At 32.6% G+C, this 22,788-nt stretch overlaps 1 protein-coding gene across 3 annotated transcripts; it reads left to right on the plus strand.

Moving 5' to 3' along the window:
* Positions 1 to 18,466: 18,466 nt before the first annotated feature.
* LOC147500299 ((R,S)-reticuline 7-O-methyltransferase-like) lies at positions 18,467 to 22,493 on the plus strand. Of its 3 annotated transcripts, XR_015196285.1 has the most exons (3): positions 18,467 to 19,303; positions 21,970 to 22,342; positions 22,408 to 22,493. XR_015196285.1 is itself a non-coding variant. In XM_086561974.1 (2 exons), exons 1-2 carry the CDS (start codon positions 18,524 to 18,526, stop codon positions 22,237 to 22,239), a joined length of 1,050 nt encoding a protein of 349 aa, XP_086418100.1. In that variant the 5' UTR covers positions 18,467 to 18,523; the 3' UTR covers positions 22,240 to 22,373. The 3 variants fall into 3 exon arrangements, 2 of the variants coding, with proteins under 2 accessions (XP_086418100.1, XP_086418101.1); XM_086561974.1 differs by lacking the exon at positions 22,408 to 22,493 and having other exon boundaries at positions 21,970 to 22,373; XM_086561975.1 differs by lacking the exon at positions 22,408 to 22,493 and having other exon boundaries at positions 22,085 to 22,195.
* The last annotated feature ends 295 nt before the right edge of the window (positions 22,494 to 22,788 follow it).

The raw sequence follows: 22,788 nt of genomic DNA on the forward strand, positions 1-22,788 counted from the left end.
GAACATCCAAGATGGCGAGTCAAATGGAGAACAGGTCATACGTGAAGTTGACGAGGTCAAACAATATCAAGACTGTCGTTATCTATCAGCACATGAGGCAGCTTGGAGAATTCTCGGTTTTCACATTCAATATTGAAACCCGACAGTCGAACGTCTTTCATTCCACTTGGAAAACCAACAGCCTATCATATACCAAGACAGTGATTATATACCTGATGTGGCAAATAGGAGTGGAGTGCACGACACTCAATTCACCGAGTGGATGAAGACGAATGCGGAGAACGAAGATACAAGGCAATTGACATATGCTGAATTTCCTACAAAATGGGTCTGGGATGCAAACAATGACAAGAAATGGACAAGAAGGAAATCAGGAAGAACTATAGGCAGGATATACTATACCCCACCGACAACAGGTGAACGGTTTTATCTTCGTCTACTTCTTAACACGGTGAAGGGTCCAAGGAACTTTAAAGAGACAAGAACAGTAAATGGAAAAGTGCATCCGACCTACAAGTCAGCGTGCCTTGCACTCAGATTTGTTGGAAGACGATGGTGAATGGCATGAAGCAATCAAAGAAGCATCAATTTCAGCATTACCAAAAACATTGAGGCAAATGTTCGTCACTCTTTTGATGTACTGCGAGATAACCGATCCTTTGGAACTATGGAACAGAAATTGGAAATTACTTTCTGAGGACATTCTCTTCGACGAAAGAAACATACTAAAAAACGATGAACTGACACTCACTGATGAGGAAATTCAAAATCGTGCACTCTGCAAGATTGAGAGATTATTAAACAAGTACAATAAAAAACTCAAAGACTTTTCAGAAAAACTAATTCCCGACATGTCGAAAGAGTCTGATGTTGGTAAAGGTAACAGATTGCTTCAAGAAGAGTTGTGCTACGATAGGGTAGCCCTCGACAAAGAGTTCTCCGAGCATCACAAACAGCTAAACAGTGATCAAATGAGAGTTTTTGGCGCAGTTATCAATGCGGTGGAGGAAAAAATATGAGGCCTATTTTTTGTGTATGGCAGTGGAGGAACTGGGAAAACATTCCTTTGGAACACGATCCTAGCGAGATTGAGATCACAGGGGAAAATTGTGTTGGCAAGAGCTTCTTCCCGTGTATAGCATCTCTATTAATGCCCGGAGGAAGAACCGCACATTCAGATTGAAAATTCCTATAGACATTGATGAATACTCATGTTGCAACATTGGCCAAGGCAACCATTTGGTGAACTCATATGCTGGCGGATCTTATTGTGTGGGATGAGGCACCAATGAATCATAAAGATGCTTTTGAAGCAATGGACAAAACCTTGAGAGATCCGATCACGATTTAAAGATCCACAATCCAATATAAAAGTCTTTGGAGGAAAAACAAGTACTCTTGGGAGGAGATTTCGGACAAACTCTACCGTTATCGCAAAAGAAAAAAGAGAACAAGTGGTCTGCGCTTCACTAACCAGATGTCATTTGTGGGACCAATGCAAGGTTTATCTACTGACAAAAAATATGCAACTTAGAGACGAAAACCTTGATACAGAAATGGTTGAGTCCATATCCAAATTCAGCAAGTCGGTCCTCGATTTTGGTGAAGGAAAGTTGCCTACAATTGCTCTTAATAGTAACAAAGAGCCAACTTGGATAAAAATCCCAGACGATCTTCTCATTCCGCCTGGAGAGAACGGCATTAAAGAAATTGTGTCTAGCATCTACCCTGACATTGAGAACAACTATACAAAGTTGGAATACTTGAGAGACAGATGCATTTTGACACCAAGAAATGATTGTGTCGACGAAGTTAACTCATTCGTCCTTTCGACATTGGAAGGAGACCTCTAAAAAATACCTGAGTGCTGACTCAATAAGCCCAATGTGTGGAAATATTCAAAATCAAGATATTTTGTATCCGACAGAGTTCCTAAATACGATAGAGTTGTTTGGGATTCCAAATCATGAACTCGAGATGAAGCGTGGCGTACCCATTATGCTCCTCAGAAACACAAACCCGAGTATGGGCATGTGCAATGGCACAAGGCTGATCATCACAAAACTAGGAGAAAGGGTTATCGAGGCACAAATTATAACAGGAAGGAATATCGGAAAAAGAGTTCCCATCCATCGCATCGTCATGTCTTCAAACGAATCAAAATGGCCTTTCATTCTAAGACGACGACGCAGTTTCCTATAAAAATTTGTTTTTGCGATGACAATCAACAAGAGCGTGGTCAAACTCTAAAACATGTTGGAATCTACCTTCCTACACCCGTTTTCAGCCATGGACAACTGTATGTTGCTGTTTCCCGTACCACGTCACGAGAAGGATTAAAGATATTGATAGACAACAAAGAAAATAAACCATACGGTCATACAAAGAACATTGTTTACCATGAAGTTTTCAACAATCTACCAACAGGTATGTCAACTAGACATGATTCGAACACATCATCTCTTAATCTATGAATATATATTTAATACCACTGACCAAATGTTATTATCAAACTTTTAAAAATAAATTTCACAGCAGCTACACATGGAAATTGAAGAACAAAAAGCAACACAGCTCAATCACATGGTAAGATTATCAAACACAAATGTATTACAACCAATTGCACTCGCATACATATTTTTATTTTATTTTTATATCTAATTAAATTCTAATACATTCTTTCTATTGTGCACACAGGAGATAATAATGTTAAAACTGAAGGCATTGGAAGACATATATATTCTCATGATTATTTTTTTAATCAATTTTAAACATTATGTATTTTCTATTTCTATTACTGACTTATACATAATAAATTAAGTTGATTACCTTAGTAAACATGATACTGACAAGGTAACCGCACGCAACGATGATAGATATCCTAATGGCATTTATTATTCCTTTTGGTCCACTCCGATCTGCATTTTTTATTTCCTCTATCTTTTGGGTAAATCCCTAAAACTCTCTCAACCCAATATCCTGGCTGTTTCCATTTCAGAAGCCTTCTTTCTTTGGAGACGTACTGCGACGAAGTAGATAACACAATAAATTTATTGTAGAGGAAAGGATAATTCGAGTTAGCAACAACTACAGAAAACAAAGGGGAAGGACAATTTTATTTAATTTAACCATGTATAATATGTATCAAATTACCTTTGGGAGCACAATACACTGAGATCGACTTTTGGCTATGTCGAAACAATGAGAAGCGACAACGACCTCTTGAACCAGATAATCCGTAAACAACGGCAACCCAAGGTGACAAGATACCAATTTCTTCAACGGACGACCATTAAACACAACGGAAGATTATAATTGAAAACAATGTCTTTTCAAAGCAAAGATAGAAAGCATTTAACTGCCATTTTATATGTGGGATGTGTGAGAATTAGTGCTTAATGTAAAGTGTCGACAAAAAAAAATGGGACAAATGATGATAGTGATGATGATGGTGGTAAGATGGAAGACATGGACCCACTCCCACATATCTGGAACATTTATGGGCTAAGCAAAATAGAATCCCGCGACTACTCGATCCGAGACCTCTCCATAAGGTATGCCATCCTTCCAATGATATAATATCTGCAATCCTTTTAACCTCATGAACAGAGGGTGGCTTTCCAGACCCAGTCATCATCCAGGGATACTCTTTCAGAGAACCAACCATATTCGGATGCTATGCTATATATTTGTGTGTAGTTGCATATACACTTGCCCCCCAAACTCATTCCTGCCTCCATCAATTAAAATCACCACACATGGCTGAATTTTTTGACTAAAAAAAATAACTTTCTATTGCATATAGTAAAAGCTAATTATTGACGGTGACCGTTTACCATACCAAAAAGAATTATAACCATAAGAAACAATTGAAAACAGCTCACCTCAATCAGTCGGCCATGCCAATACAAAAATATTCCACTATTCATCCTTTCCCATTCTACTTGAGAACGACCAAGAATGAGCTGAACAGGTTTTCCCAGGATATGACCTTTTCTAATAGCCGTCTTATTCAAAGATTTTGCCAATGGGAAACTTTTGACCTAAAAAGAAGTCATCCATCAATCAATGAAACAAGTTATACAAAATGCAACTAGAGAGTGAACAATAACATTATTAAGATGGACTATGAAGTTAGTTACCGGTGACCCTTGAACCTTGATCTTCAATCGAGGATCCAAAAGATAACTTCAAGCACGATCGGAGGGAATAGTCCAAAGGGACCTATAAGAAAAAAAAAAAAAGGAAAGACTGAAATAACAAATACTAATTGCAAAAGTAATAACTAAAAAAAAAAAAAAAAAAATCAACCCATATAAACTAAAAGCAAGAGAGTAAGATAATAAACTATCTGGCGGTATAATAAGTTGATTTGCAACTTAAAGAAAACTACAAAACCTTCTTCCTACATAAATGTTTAGGACTTCAAATAGAATGTGATAATTACCAACCTTTCCGGGCCGATCCGACCGGACGATCCCGATCCTTCTAGACCGAATAAAAATGTCACCTTCGTGCAAAGTATCCTTTCCATCTTGCGCCGGTCAAACAATAATCTGACCACCATTCATCCAAATTCCATATGTATATTTGTGTCCCAACCCTCTAAGAGTAATAGTGTCGCAATGAATTACTCATCAAAAGGTGAAAATTCCTTTATACTTCTCGGATTATATTTAGCCGAAAATTTGGTGTATGAACGCTTTAAGTCAAATTCCATCATAAGGCCCCGCCTAGCATAGCTTACAATTGGAATTTCCAGAATCTGCAGTCATATCAATTAATTAGATAAAGCAAAACAAGGAAAACAAACATAAGAAACTGGTGATAACTTACATCTTTGCCTTCATTTAATGATTGTGACAGGAAACCTATAGCTCTCGATTTGGCAATTTGGGTAAGAACAATGGCATCCCTTCCGATTTTCATGGATCAAATCTGATAATCACAATCAGGAATGTGCATATCATGGAGATGAGATTCACTTTCATGAGTTAAATCGCCATAAATCACCACATGAAAAAATTCCATCCTTAAAACAATGGAAACAATTAAAGTCCCTGATAGTGATCTCCCTTGCAACAATCTTTGATATAAATTTAATAGCGGTATGGCAATCTCTAAAAACCTTTATCGGTGTTCCAGTAGGTGTGGCAATGATCCAAAATGCAATTGCAAGTTTCTCACTATGATAGGATAGATTTTGCTCCTTCTGCTCCTCCTCCACATCATGCAACACATAATCTGTCTTTGGCACAAATCCCTCTTCCTTCATCCTTTTTGACAGTTCCTCTAAAAAGTCGTAAATTTCTTTGCTTCTTGGGTGGGATTCATCTCCACCCAAAACAAATGGATCTGCCTTTTAACCTTCATCCAACTAGAACCGCTTCTTCACCACCCCTCGGTCATCCATAGCCTTTCTAATAGTAGCCGCTTCGCCACATCCCATGAAGCTTATACATTGGCTAAGGTCACATATATTCTTTGCATTCTCGGGTTCTATTTCAAATAATGTTTTCACGCTTTCTTTTTACAAGTTTGATATTCCCAAAAATTCTCTGACCACCGAGCAAAGAATCCCACAAGAATCTATCGGGCTCATAGGCATGCCATCAATAATGTCTTGACTTCTTAGAAATGACTAGACCGATTTCGACAAGTCAATCACACAAACATAGTGATTGGCGGTGTATTTCAACCCATGTTCTATGTGAATATTTTCACATTCAACGAACCTATTTTCTGAGCACTTTAGGGAAAGTTTTACGTAATTGTGACCAAAAATGGAGGACCACATATATTTGCAGCTATGTGTACTATGAGCGGTAAGCAAATTCTCATTCCACCACCAAAAGGAACGACCACTTATCCCATTGTAACGTCGAATTTAGTACATGTCCAAAATCTCATAGCCAAAATGAATTTTGATCGATTATTAACATTATTTTGAAGCTATATATAATTTGGATCACAATACCAGAATATATATAAGTTGGATCACAGACCAGAACAGGGGGTGATGCTCAGCATTATTGAAACAACGTTACCAAGGCACAAAAATACTGACTCAGAAGTAAGACACTTGAAACAGCTACATGATGGCCAAGCACTAACATTTATTTTCAGCAACCTATCTATGTAAGCATATATGTGTTTAACAAATAAACTAGCTAAATCTAAAGTACGCTATATGAAAGATTCAGATAGCTAACCTTGAAGCAAATCCTTGGACTCCATTGTAAAATTTCACAAAGCACCCATGCTTTTCAATTTTTGTAATCCATCCACATGTCACCAATCCCTCCGCAGCATCAGAATATGAGCTAAGAATTTTCAGCTTATGGCTAAAACTGTAAAGGTCACAATATACAACCAAGAACAAGCATCAGTAGTGTTGATCAAACCAAGCTCCAATACCCATTCAAAGTAATGTATGAATATCGCCAGCAGAGTTAAAAAGAATTATTTTTTCCCTTTTTTGTGGAGGTAGAGCTGTGACGCAATGGTACATGTAAATGAATCGGAGGATTAGCACAGGCCACTTATCCCATTGTGATATCGAACTGCCCAAATAAGACACAAAAATAATGACTCAGAAGTAAGACACTTGAAACAGCTACATGATGGCCAAGCATTGGGGTTGCCGAAGTGTTTCGAGCCGGAACAAGCAGCAGTCCAACAAATACACTTGAAAATGCTACAATAAGCACCCACCTCCCATCACCATGGATTGAAGGCAAGGGGATCTTCGTATTTATCAGGGTTCAGATGAATGGCAAGAGAGCAGACCATGATTGCCCAACCTGATGGAATTGTGTATCCTGTTGAAATGAATCTAAAATGAATATGACAATGTCTCTATAAACAAGACATTACTGCTTTGATATACATACGACAATGCATTTGCAATATGAAAAATACACACTCCATTTAATTAAATTATAAAATAGTCCAGCCCAAATAATTAAAGACGGTGTCCATACTTTGCAACTTTCCAATTTTGTGGCATCTGTAAGAATCCTATTTAGATAGGTATTAGAATTCAGCCCAAATAATTAAAGACAGTGTCCATATTCCTATTTTGTGGTGTCTGTAGGAGTCCTATTTAGATACGTATTAGAATTGTTGCGGACACAAATCCAAATCAATTTATAAACATATTACAAATCAAAATAGAAAACCATATTCGAACAACAAACAAAATAGTCTATATAAAAGGCATTATGGAGAAGTAGTTTCTTATAACTTTTCTATCCTCCGAGTTAATTCATCTAGATAGTATTGGTCTATTAATTGACTGCTTAAAGGTATGTTTTCTCTCTACTATTCTATAATCATCAAACTATTTACCTTACACAGATATGTATGCATCTAACTTAAACCTAAGAACTAGATACCAATAATTCAATTATCTTATTTCGTTATTCTCAAGAACAATCTTTACTGCACAAACTTATTACAAACCATCAAACTTAAACCAACATCAATCAATATGACGTGCATGTAATGTAATTGACTCCTGACCAATTTTCAGGAATATGGCTGAAAAAGAATACACCAGAATCAAGGAAATCAAAGAGTCCAATGGAAATTACAAAATCAAGGTCAGAGTAAGCAGAATCTGGGAAGCAATTGACTACACTACCAATACAGTCAAAAGCTTAGACATCTTGCTGTTAGACGAACATGCAAGTATAAGCTAATCTTTTTATTTCACTACGTCAAACTCATACAAATAGAAGTAACACGATTTTATTGTCTAATAGGGAGATCAGATACATGCAAAAATTCCAAGTTTCATTATGGGCAAATATAAACCGCAGCTGAAAGAGATGCAAATCTACCACATCGAAGACTTTTCAACACTCAAAATATTTGACAATGTCACATACCGTCCAGTGAATCATCCCTACATCATCAAGTTCAAATGGAATACAATCGTGAAGCCAAACAGAGAATTCGACACTCAATTCCCAAAACAACAATTTGACTTCGTAGATTTCACAAAGGTGTCATCGAGAAAAGACAACAAACACCTAACAGGTAAAAAAAAATAAACATATGTAATTAATCATAAATATAAGATGTGATGTCTACAAAGTGTGTTTTCTATAACACGATTTTTTTTTTCATTGTGTACATATATCATTGGAATAGTTAGTACATGGAGCCAACCAGTAGAGCAGAAAAAGAAAAACAACACAGTATCAACAATGATGGAATTATATCTGAAAGATGAAAGGTGATAATTTCAATTTAAACAGTAAAAGTAATGAAGTTAACGCCTTCTACTAACAACAATTTTTTATATAATTGTACAGGAACAATTCAATACAAGTGACTATTTGGGGTGAAAACGCAAAAATAATCAAAGATTGGATACTTAAAAACTCTTTAGGCAAAATTGTGCTAATAATCACTTCAGCATCAATTAGTGAATTTTACGGTAAGTCGAAAAAAAAATCAAATTATTACTGAGTCGATCATTATACGCAAACTAAACGAAAAATCCAATGTCGCAGGTTCATATTCTCTATCTACAACATCAGCAACGAAAGTGTATCAGAATTCAGACATTCAAGAGATTGCAAATCTGAAAAACAGGTACACTCTACTATAATTATTCACTCGAAAAAATAACAAAATCAAATAAATAGAAAAAACTAACTAACTTTTTTTTTCACAGCGCAATAGAAGTTGAAGCACAAGAAGCACAGATGAAAAAATCAAAAACTACTGAAGAAGTAATGAATCACAACAGAAGATCTCTTTCGGAGATAAAAAATTCAGTAACAAATCTTTTTTCAGATGTAAGTTGTTATTATTTATTTATTATTTTTTTTAGTATAGAAATATATTTATTACTATATTTATTTGCAGGAGACACATTTCACATGCAAGGCATCCATAACCAAGGTACTACATGATAACGGTTGGTATTACAAAGCTTGCCCACATTGTGCAAAAAAAATCACCACCAATGCAGAAGGATACGAGTGCACAAAACATGGCAATGTGGAACCAATTCCAAAGTATGATACATGACTTTAGATTGTAAAATGCAATATTCAATTCTGTATCGACTAACTTTACTTTTAATTTGTAGGTACATCCTAAAGATGGAAATAGAGGACAACACAGCCACAGCAATGACAACTTTATTTGAACAAGAGGCTTCATCTTTACTTCAGAAAAGTGCAAAGGAATTACTCACAATGGAGGTAGATTTATACACAACTTCAAAATTATCATAAATTATTAATATTTAATTTCACGCAACTGATCATTATCTTACTTTAATTTTACAGGAGAATGGAACAGAGATTGCTGAAAAAGAGTTTGGAAGGCTAATTGGGCACACAACTATATTCCAGATAAGAGTAACAAGATTTAACAAAGAACAGAACAACAATTCACTAACTATTTCTAAAATCTTTCCAGTGAACAAAATAGACAACACTGAACAAAATCAGAAGGTATACTTTATCTTAGTCAATAACAATTTAACAATATAATACATCTCTACAAATTACTTACCATACATATTTTACTTTCAGGACAACTATGATGCAACACCAAGTGACAATGCATCTCGGAATACAAAAATAACTCATCAGATTACACATCATTCAAAAGCACATCTAGATGGAACTGTGGCCACCATCATTGAAGATTCAAACAACACAAATGACGGAGAAGATGAGCAACCACCAACGAAAAGAATTTGCAGAACGAATGAAGATAAGCAAGAATAATAATTTAGTAGCATATTTGATTTTATATTTATATTTGACTATGCGACTTAATCGATGTTAGTTGAGGAAACATCATACTGTAGTTTGTTATTTCAATAGATTGTTTTAAACTTAAATTTTTTTTATACTCAAGTTATTCTACTCTATATATAAATAACAGTTCCAATCAAAATTCCACCATATTGACGAATACCAAAATTCCCAATAGCACATTCATAAACATATTTAAATGACTGTGGACTGTGGTGATGTTACTCTCAAATAAAGATTTCTATCATCACTTCACCTAGGTGCTCAACCAAGAAACATGATTATTCATAAAGGCGGTACACTTCAAGTTGTTGCTCAATAGATAACGCCAGTCATTTCATTCCTGGATTTCGACCAAACTGAGATCATCCAATGCCTATTGGCTCTGACATCGGTAGACTAAAAAGCTGTTCCAACTAAATATGGAATAAGAAGATGTACTTACGACTAGATTCCTTACGAACTCGAGTTTTTGGTGGAGTGAACTGAACCCCTCATGTCGGCGTTGCAAGGGTTGGACGTTCTTTTTGGTTCTAATGTATATATAATCCTTTGTTAAAATCAGCTTAAAATTCTACTAAGCCGTTTAAAAAAGTAAAACAAACAAATGGCAATAATTACAAAATTGATCAAAGCGATTCACAAAATTAAGAAACCATTTTCTATGATCTCCTACAAGTGTATTGATAACAGGCCATACCGAACAGAAAACAAGACCTTTTGGCTATGTTTTTGTAGTCTACAATTTCACATTCAGGACAGCTGACATTTATTTTCAGCAACCTATCTATGTAAGCAAATATGTGTTTAACAAATAAACTAGCTAAATCTAAAGTATGCTATATGAAAGATTCAGATAGCTAACCTTGAAGCAAATCCTTGGACTCCATTGTAAAATTTCACAAAGCACCCATACTTTTCAATTTTTGTAATCCATCATCCACATGCCACCAATCCTTCCGCAGCATCAGCATATGAACTAAGAATTTTCAGCTTATGGTTAAAACTGCATCTCAATCACTAAACAAGGAAAGCGGCTAATCTACTTATAATCTACTTATTGGGAAAGGAAAAACTTGATAGAAGTAAAGTAGATAGATAGATAAGCATGTACACTAGCGAATACATAACGAGTACCCTAAAATGCAATCTAAAATGTAATAAAATTTGTATGGTAAAAAAGCGCTCAAGTTGCGAACCCAAAACGATAATTTTTTCTACTTAAAATATGTACGCTCATTCACAGATTCCGTTAGATTATAATACATCTAAATTTGGGCTGAGACACCAAAGAAAAGTCGGAATATAATTTTGTTTATAATCCAATGGATATCGTTGTTGAATGCTAATCCATATACGGTTTTTTTCAAGTGGACTTTAACACTTCCTTATTTAGATAAATCACAATGAGGATAAAATCACTAATCAAGTTGATTAATTTTTGTATGTTCATCAGTTTGCTAACTCAAATAATAAATTATGTTCTTAGCATAACAGTGAAATAAGCCAAAGTTTGTTGGAAATGTCTAACTAGGTATTAGCACACCAGAAAACGTAAAATACTGGTGCAATTAACCACAAATGACAGAATTCAAGGATGAGAGTTACCTATTGCCTTTAAAATTGTTTCCTCCATGGCAAATGTCTTTCCATTTCTTAGGGGGAGGACCGAAGCCTTCATCGCTGAAGCTCGTTCTTATGGCATCTCAATCACTAAAAAAAACAGAACAAAAACCTTTATTGGGAGGGGGTGGGTGCTGGAAATGATATTGGTCAACCTAAGAATTTTGCAAGGTTAAAGTACTGATATGTGAATATTTACACATTCAACGAACCCATTTTACAGAGCAATAGCAATAGATTCCTAAACAAAAAATCAAATCAAAATATACAACTTACCAATTCAAAACCAAATCAGAATTCTGATACAGAACAATATTTCAAATTCAAAATCAACTAGAATTCTAAAATCAACAAAATCAACTCTATATAACACCAGATCCGACTACACAAATATTTGCTGATTTCTTCTTTGCAACAATCTAATTTCTTTCCAGTTTTCAACTTACAGGTATGTCAATTATTTTCTCTTTACAAATTCTTTCCAAAGCTTTACAATTACAATGGATTCTAGAGTAGATTGTAAGATAAAAAAATCAAATAAACGTGGATAACTAGAAAAAATTGCCTTGAATTTACAATTCTTCAATGCTGCCAGAGTGCCAATGGCGCGTGTTTTTGAATTGTTGAATAGTAAAGAAATATCGCTGTGTGGAATTTGGAATTTGGAAATATCGCTATGTGGAATTTAAATTTTTGAATTCTAATTATTTGGAATTTGGATTACACATACTTTAGCAAATATTTGGAATTTGGAAATATTTCTTGGCATATTACTTTAGCAAATATAATTAACAACTGTATCGGTAAATGCCATATCCGGAATATTGCATCGGCACGATAGTAGATATTATGCCAACATGTATATAAACTTATTCACAATTTAACGTACTAATTATGTTTAATTTTTTGTGTAGCAAAATGGATCATGATAAAATATTTCCTATTTCAAGGAAAGCAATATTGAATCAGATACTGTTGCATAACGAAATTTATACACCACCAGTTTACAAAACGGAAATTATAGGCGATAGATTTGGATCAAATGTGACTATAGACATTCCTATTCTACAAGGAATATTTAAAGAAGATTGTGACAACTATGATAATTCGTCAACATTGCAAACATGTTATGGAACTCTAGAAGAAACACAAAATATAGCTGAAAATCAAGCTGCACAAACTGCTCTCACATCACTTCGTGAATTGTACCAATTCGACGTCAGAGATTTCAACTTCAAAGAACTTAGCCATATACGACAACAACTTAAAGAAGCAAGGAGCGAAATCAATCATCTGCGTCAGATTCATGAAGAAGCTACAAACGAAATCATACAACTTCAAGAAGCCAATTAACAGTTTCATGAAATAAATCAACAGCTGCATAATGATATCATGCACGTTGGACAAGAAAATAGAGAATTACTTAACATCATTTGCTAATGTTGACATGACGAGTGATGAAGTTGTTGGATAATCAACATTAGTGATGATGATGATCAAGAGAATAAATTTTAATGGAACTATTACTTATTTTAAGAATAATAATTAGGTTATAGATTGTGCCAAGTTTTAAACTTATCAAAACGCATAAATATATGCTTAAATTTATTACATGTTTGAGATTTATTATGCAATAATTTCTCAATTAGTTAAATTACATGATGATACACTTACTCCTATTACACAATGCTGGAAATGAAATTTCTCAATTAGTTAAATTACATGATAATACCCTTACTCCTATTACACAATGCTAGAAATGAAAATTTCATAAAAAGAACCCGGGCATATGCCCGGGTATAATACCTAGTATATATTATACTTTTACCCTCTTCAATTGAGAAAGCATTTCTAGAGTGTCCATGTGTCAAGGCTAATTAAGAAAAAATAGGAGATAAAATAGGAAACAAATATTTATCTTTATCCTTAGATATATATTATAACTATACCTTCACAAAGACTCCAGTTTTTTTTTTAAACTCTATTACTAAATATAAAAAAATAGGATATAAATAAAGAAACAATCCCATCTAGAGTTTCATATACTCTCTAACTTTTTCTAAACACTATAGCTAATTATGAAAAAACAATCACATCTAGATTTTCACAAAATCTCCAACTTTTCCTAAACAATATAGCTAATTACGGAAAAAAAAATAGTAAACAAAAAACTAAATTACTAAAAACAATAATTTCCACCGAAAACAATTTTTCTAAAACCCTTTCGATTTGATGTGCCATCCACTGTATGATTTAGACATTTATTCATAGTTAATGATTCAAAAAATCACAATTACGACCACAATAATTATGACATATTCCAATTCCTTATATATATATATATATATATATATATATATATATATATATATATATATATATATATCCTATTTTTTCTTAATTAGTCTTGATATATATTGGACACTCTTCAATTCGCTTCCTCCAATTGAAGAGGGTAAAAAATATAAAAAAAAAACAAATATTTATCTTTATCCTTAGATATATATTATAACTATACCCTCACAAAGACTCTAGTTTTTTTTAAACTCTATTACTAAATATAAAAGCAGTTTTTTCTAAACTCTATTACTAAATATAAAAAAATATGATATAAATAAAGAAACAATCCCACCTAGAGTTTCACATACTCTTTAACTTTTTCTAAACACTATAGCTAATTATGAAAAAACAATCACATCTAGAGTTTCATAAAATCTCCAACTTTTCCTAAACAATATAGTTAATTACGAAAAAAAAAATAGTAAACAAAAAACTAAATTACTAAAAACAATAATTTCCACCGAAAACGATTTTTCTAAATCCTTTCGATTTGATGCGCCATCCACTATGTGATTTAGACATTTATTCATAGTTAAGGATTCAAAAAATCACAATTACAACCACAATAATTATGACATATTCCAATTCCTTATATATATATTATAGTTACACCCTCACCAATCTATTTTTTGGAACACTCGCAGGGACTCCAGTTTTTTCTAAACTCTATTACTACTTATAAAAAAGTATGATATAAATAAGAAAACAATCCCATATAAAGTTTCATAGAGTTTCTAACTTTTCCTAAACACTATAACTAATTACGAAAAAACAATTCCATCTAGAGTTTCACAAAAACAATCCCATCTAGAGTTTCATAGAGTCTCTAACTTTTTCCAAAAAATATAGCTAATTACGAAAAAAAAAATATGAGACAAAAAAACTAAATTGCTAAAAATAATAGTTTCCACCGAAAACAATTTTCCAAAAACCTTTTCGATTTGATGCGTCATCCACAATGGGATTTAAACATTTATTCATAGTTAAGGATTCCAAAAATCACAATTCTAGTCACAATAATTACGGCAGATTCCAATTAAATTTATAAATTTATATAAATTTTCAACACTATTATATATATATATATATATATATAACATATATATATATATATATCATATATATATATATATATATATATATATATATATTCAAATGGAATAACAAGATTCAGTTAAAGTGGAAGTTGGGCTTAAATAAATTATATACCAAACCAAAACAAATTACATGTGAAAAATTAAATTATACAAAAAATAACATCACAAAATATATAATAGAAAATGGAAAAAAAAAAATAACGGCAAAGCAATAATGACAAATATTTCAAAACATATATAATACTGAATGAAACTAACGTCAAAGAACAATTAATGGGGAACTGAAAACTAGATGCAAATGCATCGACCTAACCTCAAATAATATTTAACAGGAAATCGAAAACTAGATGCAAATGCAAGTATTAAACTAATCTTAAAAAGTAATTAATAGAAAATCGGAATATGGATACAACTGCATTAAACTAACCTCAAAGAATAATTAACGGGAAATCAAAACTTGGATGCAAATACATCAAACAAATATAAAAAAAAATAATTGTCGGGAAATTGGGAACTGGATGCAAATACATTGAACTAACCTCAAAGAAAAATTAATTATAAATTGGAAACATGATTCAAATGCGTGGAACTAATCTTAAAGAATAATTAACGGAAAATCGGAAACCGGATGCAGCTGCACTGAACTAATATCTAAAAATAAACTGAATGCAAATACATTGAACTAACCTCAAGAAATAATTAACGGGAAATTGAAAATTGGATGCAAATTCATTGAACTAACCTCAAACAATAATTAACGGGAAATGGAAAACTAGATGCAAATGCAACCTTATCAAATAATAAACGAGAAATCGGAAACTTTATACAAATGCATTAAACTAATCTCACAGAATAATTAACGGGAAATCAGAAACGGGATGCAAATGCATTGAGCTAACCTCAAATAACAATTAATAGGGAATTGGAAATTGGATGCAAATGTATTGAACTAACTGCAAAGAATAATTAACGAAAAATCGGAAACAAGATACAACTGCATTGAACTAACCTAAAAAAAAACGGGAATCAAAAATTGGATTCAACTGTATTGAACTAACCTCAAATTATAAATAACGGAAAATCAGAAACTGGATGCAAATGTATTGAATTAACCTCAAAACATAGTTGGATTATATGTTGTGAGAATGTCTTGATAAGTATAGTTTTGCATTTAAAATGGTGTTTATCTTATCTTTTTCCGTATGACTGGTAACTCCTTACTATTCAAGTAGCTTCAATATATATGAACTTCGCCTTATTAGGTAACCTCACAAAACTTCAATCAAATTTATATTATTAAACAACAAAATGAAGTTGAAGGGTTTTATCAAAGGTGAGTTTTTTTAATAGAGAGTGAGGTTTTCACGTTATAAGAAATTTGGATGAGTGATCAATATAATATTAATATAAAATAGTTATGCATATTTACAAATATTTTTTAGAATAATTAATATAATAACACCCGTTCGTAGATAATCTTTGCAGATTCCACATAGAGAGTCATGCATAATTTAAAGAATAATTAATAGAAAATCGGGAACTGGATAATCTTTGATGATCCCACATAGTAAATCAAACATAATTTATTTTTTATGTCATGTTTGCAAGGACACTACAGATGGATCAGTAGAAGTTGGTATTACACACCACATTGGATAATTAAAAGGAAATTGAAAATTGGATTCAAATACATAACTGAACTCAAAGAGTAATTAACGGAAAATCGAAAACTTTATGCAAATACAATAAACTAAACTCAAAAAGTAATTAACTAGAAATCGAAAAACTTGATGCAATTGCATTAAACTAACATCAGAGAATAACTAACGAAAAATTAGAAATTGGATGCAAATCTTTAAAAAATATTTAACCGAAAATCGGTATGCAAATACATCAAACAAACCTCAAATAATAATTAATGGAAAACCAGAAACTGTATGCAAATGCATTGAACTAAACTCAAAAAATAATTAACATAAAATCAAAAATCGAATGCAACTGCATTGAACTAACCTCATAGAACAATTGGTGGGAAATCAGAAACTAAATGCAAATATGCATTAAAATAACCTCAAAGAATAGTTAATGGGAAATCAGAAACATGATGTAATTGCATCAAACTAACCTCAAAGCATAAATAATCAAAAACTATATGCAGATATATTGAACTAACCTTAAAGAATTATTACGAAAAATTGGAAACAAGATGCAATTGCAATGAACTAATCTCAAATACTAATTAATAAAATATTGAAAAAGGGATGAAACTACACTGAACTAACCTAAATGAATAATTAACATGAAATTATAAATTTGATCTAAATGCATTGAACTAACCTCAAAAAGTAATTAACAGAAAATCAGAAACTTGATGCAAATGCATTGAATTAACCTCAAAAAACAATTAACATAAAATCGGAAATTGGATACAACTGTATTGAACTAACCTCAAAGAATAATTAACAGAAAATCATAAACTGGATGCAACTGCATTAAACTAAAATTAGAGATTAACTAACGGAAATCGAAGTGGATGCAAATGCATTGAAATAACCTCAAATAATAGTGAACTGGAAATCGAAAAGCCGGATGTAAATCAGATCGCGACTAACCTCAAAAGCATAAATAACTAGAAATTATAAACTATCGAACTAACCTAGAAAAATAATTAACGGGAAATCAGAAACTGAATGCAAATGTATTGAACAAATCACAAAGAGTAATTAACGAAACATCAAAAACTGGATGCAACTGTACTGAATTAACCTTAATGAATAACTAACGGGAAATTATAAAGTGAATGCAATTGCACTGAACTAACCTCAAATAATAATTAACGGAAAATCGGAAACTTGATACAACTGTATTGAACTAACCTCAAAAAATAATTAATGAGAAATTAGAAACTGAATGCAACGTGCTACATTGAACTAACCTCAAAAAATAATTAATGGAAAATCAGAAACTTGATACAAATGCATTGAACTAATAACCCTAAAACATGTTTGTATTATATGTAGGGGGAATAAATGTCTCGACAAATATAGTTTTGTATTTTAAGTAGTGTTTATCATAAATTTTTTTTATTATGATTAAAAATGTCATGTTATTCAAGTAGCTTCAATATTATTTTCGTCACATTGGGCATTCTCACAAAACTTCAATCAAACTTCAATTATTAAACCTAACAACAAAAAGAAGTCGATGAGTTTTATCAAGGTTTGGTGCTTCCTTTTTATAGAGAGTGGTGCAAGAAATTTGAATGACTGATTAATATAATTTTAATATATCTCATAGCTATGTATAGTTGCTAATATTTTTTACAATAATTAATATAACGGCACTCGTTCGTAGGACGGGTTCGAAAGCTAGTCTAACCAGTTTCTCAGGTTAACAAGTTTACTTCAGAATTTCATTAGCTGAGATTGATGTGCATTGGAATGCATAGGAGGTTATGGGCAAGTAAGAAAACCTCTTCTAAAATTGACATATATTTAAAATTCAACTAATACGATTAGAACCAAAAAAACTAATACGATTAGAAAAAAAAAAAAGATTCAGAAGATTCGATTGGTAAAATTGATGACCCAGTGATTACGAAAATTGGGGTTCCGTGTTGGCTTAAATAATGTAGGACATTATATATCAAAGCAAACAGACTAGACGGAGAGAGAGTACATGAGAGAGAGGGAGATGGCTGAAGAAGAAGCTATACTACAAGGCCAACAAAACATAACAAAGTTACTGTTTGCCTTTGCAGACACCATGGCTCTAAAATGTGTGGTCGAGCTTCGTATAGCAGATATCATAAACAGCCATGGCCTTCCCATATCCCTCTCAGAAATAGCTGCCGGCATTCAATCAACATCATCTTCTTCTTCTCCTCCTAATATCAATTATCTATTTCGCATAATGAGATTGCTAGTTCGTAAAGGTGTTTTCTCATCACACGCTCCAAACCAAAATGAGGAAAAACTCTATGGCCTTACTAATTCTTCCAAGTGGCTATTACGTGATGCTGATTTTAGCATGACCCCAATAATCCAGGCTGTGACACATCATTGCTCAATGGACTCATTTCAAAAACTGAACAAATGTGTGGAAGAAGGAGGGTACGCTTTTGCCAAAGCCAATGGGTGTGAGATTTGGGAGTTTGCTTCCATGAACCCAGAGTTTAATAGGCTTTTTAACTCGGGTATGGCTTCTGCCTCCAAGATCGCTGTGGATGCAATTTTGTCGGGTTATAAAAATGGTTTTGATGGTTTAAGATCGCTTGTTGATGTTGGTGGTGGGACGGGGACGTTGATTGGAGAGATTGTGAAAGCTTATCCACATTTAACTGGCACTAATTTTGATCTACCACATGTTGTAGCAACAGCACCTGAGCACGCTGGAGTTGTGCACGTTGGTGGTGACATGTTTGTAGAGATTCCCCATGCCGATGCCATTGTCATGAAGGTTTGCTCCTTAATTGTTATTGAAGTAGCTTACTGTGAGTATCTGATGTGATTCTCAAGATATATGTTTTCCATATCTATATATATTTTTTTTCACTAAACATTGTTTGCATGCATATATATATATAGAGAGAGAGGAGACCATGCATTTGAACTAAATCCGACATTTTGACTGGTGAATCCTAAGGTGTATCAATGTAAAACTGTAAAATACATATTACTGTATTATATATGGACTATGGAGAAGGGAGTAGCGGAGACAGATAGACATTTTTACTATATAGAAAAATATGGGGTCAAGTGAATAGTAATTGTGTGTGGACGTAGGAGTAATTTCATCATTTTTTAATTTTATTTCAGATCCCCATGTTTTATGTAAATTACAGAATAATTCCTACTCTTTATGGTAATTACGGTACAGTTCCTATATTTTATGATAACTACATAATAGTCTTTACATTTTTTTTAAATTACATATTAATCCCTATATTTTATCTAAATTACTATAAAGTCCTATACTTAAAATTACAAAATTACTCCTATGTGTGTGTTTTTTTTATATTACATTTGGTGCAATATTGCCACTGGGCTTTATACGTATTATGTATTCCATTTTTCTCTCTCCTAATCTAAGCGAATAACTACTAATCTAAGAGAAAAGCGAAATGACATCGAAATTGAAATAATCGGAATGTACTTTATCGTAATTACATTAAACTATATTGTTTATCAACACGTACTAACCCAGATCTATTTATCTAATCCTAGCTCCAAATTCCTGGAGGATATACGATGAAATTGAAGAACAAATATATGATATATTATGAAATTGATGAATAATTTAGAAAAAAAAATGATGAAATTGAAGGAGGTATGTAAAGGGGAAATGGAGATTATTATTCATCATAAACTTCGTCTTCGTCATCCCCATTGATCAATTTCACCTTAACAGCTATTATTATTGCTCCACCTTTACAACAACAATCGTTATGTTAAGAAACTCTAAGTATAAACTATTTATAAACTTAAGTGGATGGACAGTGATAAGATCTAACATTTGACGATCAGGACATGTTCAAATTGTTTTTATTACCTTGCAAATTTCGATACTGTTGTTGGAATTCGAATGGAATTTAGATTTTTCAACATTTCAAAATTCCGTTAATTTTGAAATTTGTAACTATATGCATAAATCATTGGTGATGAAATTGAATAACAAATAGATGATATATTATGAAATTGAAGAATAGTTAATTTAGAAAGAAAAAAATGAAATGAAAGAGGTCGAGGAAAAATGGAGATTATCATTCATCATAAACTTCGTCTTCTCCATCACCATCAATCAATTTCACTTCACAGCCTCGGCCCCATTGTTTCTCCACCTTAACAATCACGCCGTTGTTATGTTAAAAAACCATAACTATAAACTCTTAAACTTAAGTGGATGAACAATGATAAGATCTAAAATATAAAATCAGGAGTCAGGACGTGTTCCAATTGTTTTTAATACCTTGCAAAACAATTTTTATATTGCTGAATTCCAAACAGAATTTAGATTTTTCAACATTTCAAAATTTCACTGAATTCGAAATTTGTAATTATATGCATACCACACTCATGAAAGTACATTTTTGCTAGTATCAATTATTTCCTAGCAAAAAACAAAAAAAAAAAAATAATAATACAAAACTCACTTTCAAAGTTTCAATGCAAGGACATAACTAATAGATACTACATGGATGCACGCATGTTGTGCGGTTTTTGTTGAAAGGATAAAGAGGTTTCATCTAAATGTATGTTTACGTTTTTGTCCCTCCAATCTAATTAATGTTTATTACCTTGGTATTTGGCATATATACTATTGAAATTTTCTATGGAAGTGAAGGGCAAAACAGTCATAAAAAATGGACCAACAGACCAAGAGATACATTAAAAATAATAAAAGTATTGTTGCAGAACTGTAAATGAGCTTAGGATTTTTAAAATAGTAGAGATATATGGCCTTAATTGTTAGGGAAACCACTAAAGCCTACATGGGCGCATCAAGGATCTGGCAGTAACCCCACTTAAATTTTGGGGAAAAAATTATCTACAATACTAGTATTTTGCTAGCTTAATTGCCTTTACATCATGGGTAAAACTAACCAATATATTGCATTTGCTTACTTGCTTACTTGCTCAGGACTCAGAACAAACACAACTCACTCAATGTGCTACCTATAGAACACCAACTTGTCTATAAAATTTAGCAAATTAACAAAGGACTCATAAAACCCATCATCAGTTTTTTCTTTTGCAAAAAACTTGTTGAGTCATCATTTTGAGTTTGTCTTCCCAAATGAACTGCATATAGTTGATTATTTTGGTGATTTATTGAAATATTAACGGTATATGTTGAATTTTCTAGGCGCAATATTTTATTATTAACAAAATTATATACTGAGCATTTTACAGCCCACCCCAATTAACATTATAAAATACTGGCCGGTTCCACCCCTGAAAGCCTCTATCTGGTTGATATTATAGTTCATTCAACTATTCGATCAGTCATTAATTAGTTGTGTTTTTTTTCATATTGGATTGACATATTACTTTGCCGAATTTATTTGTTATTCACGAAAACATACTTTACTTATTTTTTTTTTTTTTTTTTTTTCATTCATACAGTGGATATTACATGATTGGAATGACGAAGATTGTGTGAAGATATTGAAAAATTGTCACAAAGCTATAGCAAATAGAGGAGTAAAAGTTATAATTGTTGAAATCGTGTTGCAACCAGATGGAGTAGCTCCTTTGGATGAAACAGGATTGATATTTGATCTCTCAATGATTGCTCATAGCTCTGGCGGCAAAGAAAGAACTGAAACTGAATGGGAAAAGCTACTAAGGGATGGAGGATATTCTCGTCATAGAATTATTCAAATTCAGATGTAATATCCATCATTGAAGCCTATCCAGCCTAATTAGTTTATCAGTACATTTCAAATGTTAATGTGTCATGTGTGTGGGTATGGAGTCTTGTGTGTGTTTTGGTGAGGTGTGATGTCTAAGTTTGTGATTGAACTGTATTTTTATGAATATTCTTGTGTGTGTTTTAGTGAGGTGTGATGTCTAAGTTTGTGATTGAACTGTATTTTTATGAATATTTATGAGCTTTAGTAAATGTGAAAGTTCTGTTTTTAGTCCAATTTAGTTGAAATCTTGTTCTTTTCTTAGTGTTTTTCCTTATTTCCTTTGCCATACTATATTGTGAGTGTACATTGGTTCAAGCCAATTTGGTACGTACACAATGCTGGGCAACACGTTAATGTGCAATTTTGCTCATTCTCAACAATTACACAGTGTCTAGCACAAAATATCGCGATATATCGCAATAAATATCGAGATTTTAGATATGGGTATATAAAAATCGCGATATTAGTTTGGATAAATACCAGTGTAAGTATCGATGATATTTGTGGATATATCGTGATATTTCGATGA

The sequence above is a fragment of the Coptis chinensis genome, chromosome 5 (genome assembly GCF_015680905.1).
Source record: "Coptis chinensis isolate HL-2020 chromosome 5, ASM1568090v1, whole genome shotgun sequence".
In the NCBI taxonomy this organism is placed as follows: domain Eukaryota; kingdom Viridiplantae; phylum Streptophyta; class Magnoliopsida; order Ranunculales; family Ranunculaceae; genus Coptis; species Coptis chinensis.